At 40.4% G+C, this 15,232-nt stretch overlaps 1 protein-coding gene across 2 annotated transcripts in view; it reads left to right on the plus strand.

Moving 5' to 3' along the window:
• Vwa3b (von Willebrand factor A domain containing 3B) overlaps positions 1-15,232 on the plus strand; it is a 201,657-nt gene that overhangs the window by 168,706 nt on the left and 17,719 nt on the right. For both annotated transcript variants that reach the window (XR_004516439.1, XM_033761713.1), the window contains exon 23: positions 15,098-15,209. Coding sequence is in view for 1 of the 2 variants with exons in the window: in XM_033761713.1 (XP_033617604.1) it covers positions 15,098-15,209 (112 nt within the window). In the remaining variant the exon portion in view is untranslated. The remainder of the gene's footprint in view (positions 1-15,097; positions 15,210-15,232) is intronic.

The following is a 15,232-nucleotide window of genomic DNA, read 5'->3' on the forward strand; positions in this document are numbered from 1 at the left end:
ACAATCAAATGTTGGGAGCCCAGGAGAAAGGGGGAATGACAGATAGACTTGGAGTCATTTGAAGTAGGTGCTGAGAGGAAGTGAAGACAATTGAAGGGATCAAGACAGAGAGGTTGAGAAGCAAGAGCCTCAGGTTAAAGGACTACAATGTGAGAACCAAGGAGAAGTGGTTAAGAGCCTGGCTCTGGAGTCAGGCAGACCTGTTGCAAATCTCAGCTCTACCACTTCTGAGTTGTGTGGCCTCACACATGCCCTACACTCCTGAGTCTCCTCATATCTGAGATAGAAAAGGCAAAGATGGGACAAAGCATATCACGTGCATAGTACAGTGGGGAACCCTGAGAGCCAACGACAAATTCATTCAACAAGATCTGCTACTGAAGCTGTTATGGAGGGTTCTGGAGTCATACAGAATGGTATCTAAACGCTATTTGATTTGCCAGAAGGGGGCTTACTAGTGATGTTTGAAGATGTAGAAGAATGTGAGTAGAATTGTGGGAAAAGCAACAACTCTGTGGTGAATGGGCAGAAATGGAGCAAATCAATATGCAAAGTACAGACTTTTGTTTCCAGTTCTTCATGGGAAAGACCAGGAGAAAGATGGGAGGAATGGGAGGCATAGGCAAGTGTGGGAGAAACCAGTGGGTCAGGATATTCTGGGTCTACTGCTGCCTCCTTGTTGGTCAAGGGCTAAGGCTGTCCCTTCACTGCTCTGTCTCTACATGGGGTGTCCAAAGCCTCACTTATCTCCTCAGGGCGAATCCCACGTGCTCAGACCAACTGCCCACATGAAATGAATGGGCAAAGGGTGTCTTCAGAGTTTCTTCTACTCTTAGCATGGCCTTCTGCAGTGGAAGATTTTATGTTTTCTTTCCTTCTATTTTTGAGGAATGTGTGGTGTATTCTGAGATTCTTTTACTCCATTTTTACTATGACCCACTCATTTGATTTCAGGTCAACCTTCAAAGTAAAAAACTTTGGTGGCAGCAAAGCTCAGGACTGCAAGGACAGATTGTAAGGTCTTTTAAGATCCTGGGGTGAACAGCTCATTGGCAATGCTATTCATTTTTACTCATTCATATATAATTTCATGTTAAATTCTCTTAGAAAAAGCCAAAGATTTTGATCAATGATTGTAAATTAGAGAGGAATACCCTTTCTGTTTATCACTAAGACCCCTCTACTATTTATTAAAATGTGTAGCAAATGCTCAAAGTCCCTTTGGGTGGGAATCCAATTAGCAAGGCCCACGTGTGTTCAGAAGGCTGTGGTCTCTGTGTTCAGACCATTCCAGGAGGCATTCTGGAGTTTGAATGTCTGAGGCTTCCTGATACCTTCTCAGGAGTGATGTTGGCACCCAGCATAGCTACTCCATTGGCTCCTAAGTCTGGGACAGAGTCGTGATTCTTCAGACTATGAAGTCCAGTGGGAAGGAGGCATGGCTGCAGGTACCAGGTGCAGCAAGCCTGGCTTGTTCCTTACCCCTGGGCTTCTGCCATCAGTTCCTGGCTTGCCTGGGTTCAGCCTAAGATGGGAACTGCTCTCCCCACCTGTTATGCCTCCCATCCTGCACAGGGCACGTTTCATGCTTGCCTGAGTCACACTTTCCCCTATGACCATGATCCACTGACTTTACAGTGCCAGTAGAGACTGGAGCTTGGCTTTCTGACCACATAATAAAAGGAGAAATATTAAATCTAAAATTTAGTTTTCACTAATAACTCACCCTCTTGTTGGCGTGATTGCAGATTTCACCATCATCAGCCAATTCTGAGCCCTCAAAGCTGAATAATGAAGGACATCTGTGAATTATTGTTAACCTTCCCTAGTCTCCCTGAAAACCTAGCCTAGAACCATTCAGATATGTTGCCCTGAGCACTGTCTTAGTAGATACAGGTTATTCCCCAAGAAAATCCTATAGAATCCAAACCTGGAAAGATCCCAAGACTTCTCCACACCCTTATCATTAACCATTTTGGAAAATGTGAAGGCAGAATATTGTTCATAATTTGTAAGTAGTAAGAAACTCTAAAGAAGGCCTTGGAAATGTACCAACACAGCCAATGAGTACGTGGACTTCCCAAAGCTGTGACCAGTGAGGAACTTGGCATCTGAGACCCTTAGGCATGGTGGAGTGGATGCTCTGCCCCATGCAAGGCTGTCCTGGAGAAAGAGTGTTAGGAAACTACGCACAGGGAGGGTTGTGGTGAGGCTGGGTGAGGTGGAACTGGGAGAATGACGAGCAGAGAGGCCATTTAGACTGGAAACATTGTGTTGGTTGTGACTTTGATATGCACGCAGGACAATGTATGAGGAGGCTTAGAGGAAGATTTCTTTGAGTTATGTAAAGTCATAATATATACAGTTGTTATCTTCATTCCCAAACAGCAAATGGATCAATTACCATTCTTGCATTGTAGCCCATTCTTTTATAGTTTTCCTGATCCCCTCTTTAAGAGGAAGGAGATATCACATTATGCCCCACAGGTCAGTCTTTCTAATTCCAAGAGTAAAATCTCCAGTCTGTTCTGCTGTTATCTGGGTCTGATGGGAAGACAAATCCCCCAGTGACTGACTATTCTTCCACAGAGTGAGACCTCCTTGTATGTGGACAGGCAGGTTCATGGGCCTGAGTTGGGCATTGATGACTTTGCTATCCCAGAAAGATTGTCAAGGGCACGTTCAGGTCAGCTACCCCCAGACAGCACCACAGTGGTGAGTTATATGAAAAGGGATCCCAGATGGGCCCCTAAGGTTGGTAGCAAGCTGCATGGCCAGAATGAAGCTGATATCTCAGGGAATGAGGGAAGGATCTGAGAGGATACCAAAAAAAATCATGTAGCCAGTCTCACATCTGTGCCACAGTCAGCAGCAGATTTAAGGGGAGTCCCTTAAATCCAGTGTACCAGTCGCTGGAATAAATTAAAGGAAGGGAGGAAGAACAGACTGTATCGTCTGAAAATCCTAATATCCTGTATTTCAGGAGTGGAAAAGAGAGTACCAGCCCCAAGAATCCTCGAGATGACAAAAGTCACAGCCAGGTTTTCTAAAGCCTAGCTAAACCCTCCCTGGAGACTCCAGCTGGGCAGACCTGAGTGCTCTCCTTTGTTCTACTCTTGCCTTTGTTCTCAAGCCCAAATTCTGCCCAGGTACCCTAATTGGATTTGGGCACAGTCACTACCCTCAGGGTCTGGAGGAACAGAACTGAGTGTGGGAGGCTTATCAGGAGGGCCCAGGCAGAAAACAGAACCCGGTCAGTCACCCCAAGTAGAGAAACTTAATGAAGGGACCACTCACAGGTGAAAGCAGGTCTAAGGCAGTAACAGGATAGGATATTGAGACACCCAGAGAAACTGCAGTGACGTGAAGTTGTTGAGGGAGTGGAAGGAAATAGCCCTGTGAGGGAGAGGGGAGACAGCCAGCAGGGGCTGAGGAAACCCTAGAGACAAGAGCAGCAAGGGGCAAGAAATCAGTCCCCTGGTCTTTCTCCTCCTCTTGCCTTTTGATCTCTGCCAGTGCCTCACATTGTCTGCCTCCACCTAAAAGCCAGCTAGCCCCCAACTGGAAGCCAGCCAGCTAAAAAAATAGGGGTTATAGAAGTTGAGGGCAGCCATGGGGGCACAGGGCAGGGAAGGCAGAGAATGGATTCAGTGGGCATGGTGAGTAAAAGCAGAACAACTAGCCCACAGTGTAGATGTTTTGAGAAGTTTCTTAAAAGACCAGAGTTTACTTGTGCACCAGTCTTGTGTGAGGTATTAAAATGCAGTGAAAAAAAATAAATGCAGTGAGATACAAAGCTGGTGGTGGTCCACACATCAGGCAAGGACGTATAAGGGGCAACAGTGTGTGGCTTCTATTCATCTGTGGAGTCACGGGAGAGAGTGTGTCAGTGACACCCCAATTACAGATCCCCAGAGCTTCCTAACTTTCAGCATTAACTATTTAAGACATTTTGACTTTTTCTCTCTTTGGTTTTTCTCTAAAAGAGCAATCAGAGGATATTCATCTTTTCATAAAAGCCCTCCAAGTTGCTATTAGCATTTGATTGGAGATCTTTCATTCTAAGTGGAAGCTTCCTCTGCAGCCCAGCCCTTTGAGGGCATCAGGAGGGGTGGAAGGGCTGCCTCCTACTTTGTGTTGGTTCCTCCACATCTTTTTTTTAAATTTATTTTTATGAGTATGTGCTTGCAGTACATCATGATTACACTTCTCATGGGGAGCTGGTATATGTGCCTAACATACCTTAATTCTTTTCACATCCACTTCCCTCTCCCCCTCCCATCGCTTGATCCCCTTCCCATTTGCAAAAGATCTGTCTCCTGGTTTCCTATTATCTGTCTTTTATCTTGCTCATTAATTTGTTTATATTTTGGGTTATGTGACCTAAGCTTGTGTGGCTGATTTATTTCACTTAAAATTATGATTTCAAGGTGCATCCATTTTTCTCCAAAGGACTCAAATGTATCCTTCTTTATGGCAGAGTAGTGCTCCATTGTGTACAATTACCATATTTGCTTTATCCATTCATCTATTAATGGACATTTGGGTATCTTCCGAGGTTCAGCTAAATCCTGCACATCTTCAGGAGCCATCACTCAGGAGCACCACTCAGTGGGATGAGCTTAAGAGACCAGACAACTGGGGGTGGGGAGTGGGGGGCTGGGATCAACTCAGAAAACAGCCTCTGTGGGGAGTCCCACAGGGAATGTGGGGCCCTGTGTTTCTCACACTTTTCTAAAGCTACACTTCCCAGAAGAGGTAGGAAAAGAAATAACTCCACACAAGACTTGCCCTCCTCCCTCTGGTTTTTAAAGTGAGGCTATGTGCCCAAGACTACTGCAAGGAGCAGGGTAGCGACCTTTCTTAAGCCTGGGACTCATGGAGAGTGTGGCCAGCTGTTGAGCCCCAGCACTGAGTTGATCTGTCCTTGTGGAAAACTTGTAAGGGGACTTTACTTCTTCCTTGGAAATTCCTCTTAGACCTTCATTTCTTTGGCATAATACTTGCCTTCTGTTACAAAGCAAAAAATGCTACAACCTGCCCTTGTAGTGATCACCAAGGAAGTTGAATCACTCACAGAGACAGTTTGCACATAATTGGGGATCCTAGAGAGAAGAAAAAAGTCAAAACATACCAGACCCTACATGTATACATTACATTAATTACGGCAGTTGTAGACTTTACTAGGCCATAAAGAAAAATCCTGCGCAGAGAAGCATGTTAGAGCTGCTGAGACAGTTTGGGGACTGTGTGTGGTGGAGTTCAAAGATTTGGGGCAGGGAAAAAACACTGAGTAGTAGTTTTTTAAAACAATTTTTGAGCCAAAGTCTAGTTGTTAAGTTGTAAAAGTGTGTTCTGTACCCAGTGTTGGAGCATGGTGTTCATTAAATGAGATTTTTAAAACTTCTTATTTTTATTAAGACATGCTCACAGTGTGTAATGATCACATTCACCAGTGGGAGATGGGACATGGTCACGATACAGCTTAGTTCTTTTCATCCCTTCCCTCTTCCTCCTCTCTCTCTCCCTCTGTCTCTTGATCCCATTCCCTTTTGCAAAAGATCAATCTCCTATTCTTTGGTGAGAAATTTTAAAGCATCCAACATTCAGTGACTTCTCTGTCTCCACCAGTGAAAACCCAAGAGCCTGATCTTGAAGACCCAACAGCATAAGCATTTAGTGAAGATAGTGGCATAACTGGGGGACCTTGCCGTCTATCACCTGGTGACTGAATCTGGCAAAGAAGTGAGTTGGGGTCTCTGGATTGCATAGACCTGGCTAAATCCAGTTACCCAGTGGGCAGCATCTCTCCTGCAAGAGTTAATATGCACCTGCCCACCCTGCGGGAGCTGGCTTCTCTCTATCTCCTGTGCTTAAGCGTGGAGATCCAATGGGTCAGCTTGTTTTAGCATGAACATTTCTCATTCCCCTTGTTAGGCCGCCCTGATTCATTTTTCATGGCTCTCTTGCTTAAACCTACTGGTTTATTTGTAATTGCTGCTGTTTGGTATGACAGTGAACTCTGACAGGAAAGCAATGGCTCTGGAGGATGTGCGTTGGCTTTAAAGTCTTGGCAAGTTTCCACAGCAGCTGAACATCATCTTTCTGGAACGAGGCTGTCCATATTCCGGCTAGTAGGATGATGAGTCTCACTGCCCTGATCAGATGTCTCTCTCCCCTGGGAACCTCATGTTCTGTTTCTGTGGGACCAACTGTTGTGATTCTGTGAGCTCAATAGGCTTGTTTTGCTTCAGCTATGCTGCTTTGGTGCTGTAGCTGAATTGAAGATGCTATGAGATACAAAGGCATCATTACAGAGGCCATGGCAAATGGCTCTTTCCATAAAACTACATGCTGTGAAATCAACCAGAAATGAATTTTGCCAATAGTAAGCACAGTTGGAAGCAAAACACAGTAAATGTGAGTGACTGGCTCAAAATCCTCTGTTTTTGTCCTTGTCCTTTGGGGGAACTCAGAGGTGTGTGAATGATTTGTAGGGCGGTGATACTTTTTGCCATTTAGAAAGACATTTTCGGTGTTAAAACGAGTGCCAGGACACTCTGCATTGCTACCCTTTACTTAGTGGTGGTAGGGGATCTGATTATTTTTGGCAACTTACTTCACAAATTTGTACCTCTAACCCATTACAAAAATGTAAAAAGCATTCTTATTAGTGGGCTTCTAGCCAGAACACTGAGAAAATCAATATTCAAAATCCAGAGATAAAGTTAAATGAATCATGTGATTGCATTAATTTAGAATTTTTAGAAGAATGTTAATGTATCTAAGCATAGATTATAATAAGCAACTTATCATACAGATGAAATCTAAGTGAGGAAAATACCTTTCTGGAATCAATGTGGGCCTGATTTTGGAATAACAGGTTATTTGTCTGGAGACTAAGAGATTATTTTAGACTATCTTGTGGCCCCACTGACCAATAGCACCCCTCTGGCCACTTGGTCTTTGACAGAACATTGGTGGCAGGAAGCAAAGGGGCTGTTTAAGTTAACTTTACATAAAGGTGAGGTTTCAGGCAATGGCTGATTTAACTTGGCATGTTCTGTATCCTACATTCTTTCAATTATTAGAATACATGGAGGGCCAGGGATTTAGCTCATGGTAAGGTCCTAAATTCAATTCCCGGCACCAAAACTAAAACTAAAACAAAAAACAAACAAACAAACAAAAAACATGGAGCCTTTTACTGAGTTGTCAACTGTAGTAAATTGTTGTTTTCGTCCGCAAGCCCGCTGGCAGAACAGGTTAAGGGGCCCGGACTGGGAGGGCAAGGTGCAGAATCACCACCCAGACTCAGGGGAGGTTTCTGGAACGCTTCCGTTTTATTGAGTTAATGTACAGACTTCTATAGGGTAAGGCGGGGGTGGAGCCAGGATGGTGCTATTGGATCGCTATTGGATAGGGTAGGGCAGGGGTGGAACCAGGGTGGAGTCGGGATATTTGGCACATCGTTATTGGCCACATGTTAGTTTTTGGACTGTGTGCTTTAGGGGTTGAGGCGAATGGAGTCAGGACTTTAGAGGTTTTTTAGAGGAACAGTTTGTCTGTCTAAGGTCAGAGCTCTACACACCCGAGGGGGCGGATTATTCCAGCCCTAATAGGTCTCGGAGTTTTCTCACGAGAGATGGGTGCGGCACTCCTAACTCAGCCAGACATTAATCTGATCCTCAGTAAATGATGGTGTGGGTATCGCTTTGGAGGAGGAGGAAGAGAAATTTGTGCTACTCTTCTGGGTAGTGCATTCTTCTGATGTTGTGGAAATTGCAAACAAGAGCAGCACACTTGTGTCCCTGTCTTTGTATACACACATCCTGACATTTCCAGCAGTGCAGATTTGGGTGGATGGAATGAAAACTGTTAAAGAGATCAGTGTGTCCTCTCATTCTGTGCATGTACATAGAAGCCAAAGTATAGGAAAGCTAGGAGACATAGCCCCAAGTCACACAGCAAGATCAGCAGCACTCCATGATTCTCCCTCTGAGATCATTGCCAGCCTGTGTACATCATCCTGAGTCTCCTATGGGGAGGAGGGCTTGGGATTTTCCTCTGTGAAAGCCCAGGATAAGCAGGTAGCATTCAGCATCTATCAGTGACCCTAGGCCATTCTCTTGGATGCACTGATTGCCTCAGCAAAAGCACACATTCTAGGGAAGGGAGGGGCCCATGGAAAAACTTGGCCAAATGGGAAATTATAAACAAAAGAGCAGCATTTGTCACACATTTTTTTCCATGGCTTCTGGGGCTATATATTTCGGCCTGAAGCCTTGAGAATATCCCATGAGTCCTTGAAGAGACCTTCAGCCCTTAGCTTACCAATTCTTCACTTCTGAGGACCAGTATCTAAATGTTTATCTCTGAGGAAATAAACCATATTTCTACTTCTTTTAATGACCCCCCAAAGCATCTCCAAACAGATCCCGGTGATAGATGGCCACAACAGAACTGTCACACCGGGGTACCATGGAAACGAGCCCAGTTATTACCAAAACCCAAACTGGACTGAAGATGAGTAATGACCCAGGAGCAAAGGGTGTTCACGCTGCCTGAAGTTATTTAAATTTTTATAGTCAGTTGCCCCATAAATAAGAGACTTCCTTAAGTCTTCCTTTATGAACTCATAAAGTATGCACTGAATACTTTATTTATAATGTAACGATAACACTGCAAATACAAGACATAGTAACACAGGCATGGCACTCAAAAAGGTACCATCAGAATGCCCTTGAAAACACTTCTTACTGGGCTCTGTATCACACAAAAGAGGGACTTCTGATGATCCATGATGAGAGAACTGAGGGATGATTACAGAGAATGAATTTCATTAAGAAACCAAATAATAAGTTAATGGCAAAATAAAAATGAGAAATTTAGAAAGGAAACCCCCTTCCTATTTCTGCAGCATAGCAATTTGCAAGGAAAACTGCTTTGGTTTCTCTTTTGTGTCTTTAGATTCAAGGCTGGGATGTGGCTCAGTATAAACTCAGAAACTTCTGTGTTCGTTCCTCATTCAGCCCAGTTTCTGCACAATACTATGAACAGTTATGCAAAACAAACCAGAAAGAAATGGACACCTATTTTTACCTTTAAAAAAAACACCAGATTTGTAGAAGCATAATTCACATACCAAAAATTCACCTATTTCAATTATGTGATCTTTAATACGACTGACAGAGTTGCCACCCACCTCCACAATCCAGTTTTAGAATATTATCTTCATCCTAAAAGATTTCTCACACCCATTCTCAGTCTCTGATCTCGCCTGTCAGATCTCTGTGACCACTAATAAATATCTGTCTATAAAGTAGCCTTTTCTGTATATTTTATACATAAATGCCCATATAATATCTTAAATCTCTTCTTTTTCAAAATTGTTTTGGATTGCCTGGGTCCTCTGTATTTATATGTAAATTTTAAGGTGATCTCAGTTTTGGGCTGGGGAAGAGATACAGAAAAAAACTTGCTGGGATTTTGACCTGAATTATGTGGAATTTATAGACCAGTCTGGGAAAAATGTCTATCTTAATAATATCAAGTCTTCTAATCCATGAACATAGTATTTCACTCTACTTATGAGATCTTTGATTTTTCATGATGTTTTTCAGTTTTCAGTGTATGTCTTCCATTTAATTTGCTACCTTTATTCCCAAATATTATATTTGTTTTAATGCTATTACAAACACAAATTTTTATGTTACTATTCAGATTGTTCATTAATAGTACAGAGCAAAACCAACTTTTATATATTTATCTGGTAACATGGTACCTTTGATTCAAGTAATTTTTGGGTGGATTCCCTAGGATTTTCCACATTTAGATATTTTCATTTATGAATAAAGATAGTTTCACTGATTCCTTTTCAGTCTGAGAGGACTTTTTTTCTTGCCATACAGTGTTAACAGAAGTAACAAGAATGCCTTGCTTTATTTCTGATCGTAAGGGAAAACCATCCAGACTTTCTTTGTTAAATATTAGATCTGCTGTAGGCTTTTCATAGACGCCTTTCATCAAGTTGAAAATTTTTCCTTCTATTCCTGGTTTGTTGAGAGATGAAATGGCATTTTGGCAAATTCTCTTTCTCCATTCTTTGAAATTATCATATAGTTTTATCCCTTATTCTATTAAGATGGTGCCTTAAATTATTAATATTATTTATTCTATTAATATGCATAGTAAACCAGCTTTGCCTTCCTAGAACAAATTCTACTGGCCATTATGTACAATCTTTCTTATATGTTGCTGGATTTATTGGCTGACATTTTCATGTGGATTCATGAAGTATCTAGATCTGTAGTTTCCTTTTCTTGAGATATCCTTGTATTGTTATTGAGATGATACTTCACCTTTCCTTTTCTAATATAAGTGACCTTCCCAGTAGTTTCTGGTTCCCAAAGGCTCCTCTTCATAGTTCTTCAGCCAACAGTCTGTTTTTGTTTGCTAGTTTTTAACTGAGCTCAGTTACATGCTTCTACTTACTGTGCTTGCATCTGGGGACAAAGGGGGAAAGAGTCAGGGCAAATGATACAGTTGATTTCACTTTCTTGGGACTCTGTGCTGAGACTCAAAACAAGATCTCCCTCCTTTGGAATGCTGGGTCCTCGCTTCTCATGTTGTCAACATTACCGCCACTGTCACAGGATTCCTTGGTGACTAAGGTATGAAGAAAAAAAGAAGGAAAATTTTTAATTCTCTCTGTTAGAAATTCTTTATCCTATTCCTTAAATTAAAAAGTAGGGGCTTCTTTTAGAGTGTTCTGTCTGCACCCCAATGCTAACTTCTGGCCTTTTGGGGTGCCTTAAGATCAGGCCAGGAGACACTGGGTAAAAAATATGATAAACACATTATTGGTTTGATGTTGCTTTGAATTCTTGACTTCTTTCCCTATTCATGTGTTATTTGCTTATTGGATTCCTTAAATAGATTTTTACCTACAACTCAGTTCATATAAGTCTATATTATTTCCTTTATAGCAGTTTGTTTGTAATATACTTTGCAATAGCATTGATTCTCAAATTGTTTGGGACTTAGAAATAATGACTATTCTGAATGATAGAATAAAGGCTTTGGGGAATTAATTTTAAGGGAAGAAATTAACAGGAATTGAGCCTTTCTTTTAATAATCACTGTCCAGGCATAGAAAATAGAACTTTAGAGTTGAACTTTATAAATCAAAGTAACATTCCTGGTTTCTTTGTGTAGTATTCATAGTCAAGACATTCACTACAGCTTTTATTCACATAGTGCCATTTAGAAATAATAAAGCTGTCTTTTCAAAGTGTTGTTTTTTCTGAAATTTCTTGGAGGTGAGTCTTTGAAGAAAGGTTATAACTGATCTGGGCTTTCAAAGGGTTATCTAGAAACAAAAAAGACATTGTTCTTTTTCTTAAATCTTTTTTCCTCTGTTTTCTTCAAATAGAATATGTTCTATTGATTTGTCTTCATGTACACTACCTTTTATCTGTGTTGTACCTGTTCTGCTATTTAATAGATATTATATTTGTCCAGATATTATATATTTACCTCTAAAATTGACAATGTTATAGTTTCTGTTTTTCTGCTGGAAAATACTGGCTGACCATTCATTTCAAGAGCATTTGCATTTACCTCATGAACTATGGTTATAATTACTATTTTGAATATCAATATTAAAATCTATTAATTGCCTTTGAGAATTGGTCATATTTTCTTGCTTTTACTTATGTTGTATTTTTTATTAGATAATGGGCATTTTGAATATTATGTTTTGAGATTCTAGATTTAAGCTTCCAGGAAAAATTTTTTTGTTTTCACCATACTTGGTAAACTTTAGGGTTCCCATGTCAGTTCAGTTTTAAAAGGCCATATTATTCCTGTGCTTTAGTCATTCAGGGTATTATAATCTAGTAGGCTGGGATGTGTGAAATTATGTAAATTGTAGTTCAATTTCTGAAGCCTTTGCCATGTTGCTTTAAGTCTTTTCTGCACATGTGCAATTTGTGGGTGTTTTAGTTTTCTCATTGCTGAGTTAAAAGACTCATAAGTTAAAGGAGGAAAGGTTTATTTCAACTCATAGTTTGTAGAGGTTTTAGTCCATCATTGGCTGGCTCCAAGGCAGGGTGGCATAACAGAGGAGAAACAGTTCATGGTGTGGCAAGCAGAAAACAGCAAAGCAGCAAGCAAAAGCAGCAAGAAAAAGCAGCAAGCCTCCCTTTCCTTTTTATCCCATGCAGGATACTGGCCTTTTCTGGGATGATACCACTCAGAAATATGCTAATTCCAATCAGTGTCCTAATTTAGTACCACACACTCTTAATCTAAGTATCACACAACCTAGATCCAGCTAGCTCTGAAAAGCTTCATGTATGAGAACATGAAGCTTTGAGGGGACATCTAGATCCAAGCCTTAACAGTGGGTGAATTTAGAATTTTGTTCATTCATAGAAAGAATAAATGCATCCTTACCTCCAGGTATTTCCTGAGATTTCCACCTTAACTTTTCAGTAGATCCTTGAGTTACAAATGGCCTGACATAGAACATGTTGGGTTATGACTGGAATTTTAGTTTTAACTTATGACCAAAGTCTTGAGTTGTGACCTGAATGCTAGCTAGCTGCTTATGCCTCCAGATGGTCTCAGATACAGATTTAATTCTTAAAGAGTTCTGGAAGGAATATTATAGCATCCTTTCCTGTGTGGGGTTAATTGAGAAATCCTGAGCCAATGCCTCTCTAAGGACACTGAGATCAGCCTGTATATAGGAGAGAGACTTTGAAGGCTGTGTAGAGGAACCTGAGCCTTTAATTGACAAATTTGAGTTACAACCAGCCCTCAGAAATGAATTGTTTATAAGTCAAGGTCCACTGTAATTTTTATCATTGTACTTTCATATGATAACAACCTAAATAACATTTAAAAACTCACTCTAATAGTATCATTTCTCTGCTACCCCAGTGCTAATCTCAAAACCAGATTCTATGAAATATTTGTCTATAGTTCTCTGTTCAAACTGTTATTCCTCTGTCTCATGATTATCATATTTAAACTATTTTATTCTACTACATGAAGAAAAGGAATAGTCTTACTCTTATCAGATCCTGCTTCTCTTAATCCCATATTGGATATTTATATTATTTGTTCCATTAGTTACAGTTGTAATATTTTCTTTAATATACCTACCTGTATTTCTAGGTTTATCAGATTTAATAACCCCTGACATCATGGAGATCAATATTCCAAAGCTTTTCTTCCTTTCAATCCCACATTAGACCACCTTTATTAGTGCTGTGCTCCTTCCAAAGGTTCACTGTAAACATTTAAATTTTTTTAGAAAACTACAAAACAGCCAAGGATTTAGCTCAGTGTTCTGCTGCCTGCCTTGCAAGCGCAAGGACCTGAGTTCAATCCCCGGTACAAAAAAAAAAAAAAAAAGAAAGAAAGAAAACTACAAAACAATATTTACATGATTATAATTGGAACAAATTATAATTTAGGAGTAAATGGTCATCTTGAAGGTCTTATGTGATATGTCAATTAAAGAAAATTAATAATAACAAGAAAAATGGTTTATCTTTTCTCCCTCAGTACTTAAAATTTGTCTCAATTTAGCTTATGTTTAAGTCATTCATTTTATATGCATGATTTTATATGTGCATGTATATATTCAAGATTTCTAGATCCTCTTTTTTCTCTGGAGACCACCTATGGTCTGTGACCTGCACATAGCTGTCATCTTGAGATTTCTCTTCTCTCTCCCCTTGGGATAAATTTTACTGCTTTGTACATTGTATGTGTTTCACTTCCTGGTTTTAATCTTTCATGTTGCTGGGGTCCACTTTCAAATAATTTCCTAAGATAGGATGAATGGGAGGGAAAAAGTTTTACTTAAGGATATGACTAGACATGTTTTGATTTTGTCCTTTAATTGACAGTTTGCTGAGGTTTAGAATTTACGTTGAAAGTTATTTTCTCAGAACTGTGAAAGCACTGCTCACTGCCTTCTAGTAACACTGTTGCCCCAACCCTTAGAAGAAACAAGCATAATCCAGTCACTCACCAATCTCAGCCCACGGGCTTCCTTCTTCTTTGTAAGATTGTGTATTAGTCAGCGTTCTATCATTGTGACAAAATATCCAGGAAAAACAGAGGGAATGTTTATTTTCACTTACAGTTCCCGAGATTTCGGTCCATGGTTAGCTGACTCCATTGCTTTTAGGCCTGTGTTAAGGCAGAAACATCATGATAGCAGGGTGTGGCAGAGGAAAAGTGCTCACTTCTTGGTGGCCAGGAAGCAGAAAGAGCACCAAAAAGCCAGAGAGAAAGGGGTTAAGGACCAGACGTAGTCCCCAAGGTAATGCCCCTGACCCAGAGAGTTATTGTAAGATGTGATGAAAAGGGCTACCTCCTAGGCCCTACCTTCTGTTTCTGTCACCTACCAATATGCCATTAAAATATTATCTTATCAGTGGATTAATCCACTTGATGAAGTTAGAACCCTCATGATCCTATCAAAAACCCATTGGAGGGAAGCTACTCCTTTAGCCTGAGTTTTGAGTTTGCGGGGACATTTAAAATCCAGACAGACATGATTAAAAGTGTTTTCCTTTGTCCTGAAGAGATGAGGTGGGACATCATATTTCTGAAAAACACTGCTTGTCCATGCTCCTCTCTCTCTCTCTCTAGCTAATTACCAACTTCTCCATTGCAGGACTCATTTGGTTCTCATAATTCTAGGAAGGCAGCAGCACAGGTTATGGTTCTGAATTAGTGTTTGCTCTCCAGCTTTGAGGCTGTCATAGAATTTCAAGGATTCTACTTGTATATATAATTTTTCTTTATTTTCCCTTTAGTTAATTATCTAATTTTCCTTTCATTTTGAGATAAGTACAAAAACTGTGGAGAGAATGAATTACCCTACCCAAAGGGTAATTTTTAATTAACCTAGGACAGAAAGTATTCCAAAGTAAGTGTCATAGTCTATGTAGGCTCTGTGATTCTTCAATAATCTAACCTCAGGAAAGAATCCCAGGGTACCTGTTGCCTATGATTTTTCCCTACCCACATTGACTTTTTCTCATTCATTATTACTGTTTGTCTTTTTCAGCAGCAGAAATCTCAAGGAAGCCCAATAAGGAAAATCAAATCAAAAAAAGTAGATCACCTCAAAGGCCAGAAAGTTATTGCAAGATGTGATGAAAATGGCTTTTATTTTCCAGGTAGATTTCTTCTATTTTTTGAG

This window comes from Fukomys damarensis, unplaced genomic scaffold (assembly GCF_012274545.1).
Source record: "Fukomys damarensis isolate Sample0158 unplaced genomic scaffold, DMR_v1.0_HiC HiC_scaffold_9, whole genome shotgun sequence".
NCBI classification, from domain to species: Eukaryota; Metazoa; Chordata; class Mammalia; order Rodentia; family Bathyergidae; genus Fukomys; species Fukomys damarensis.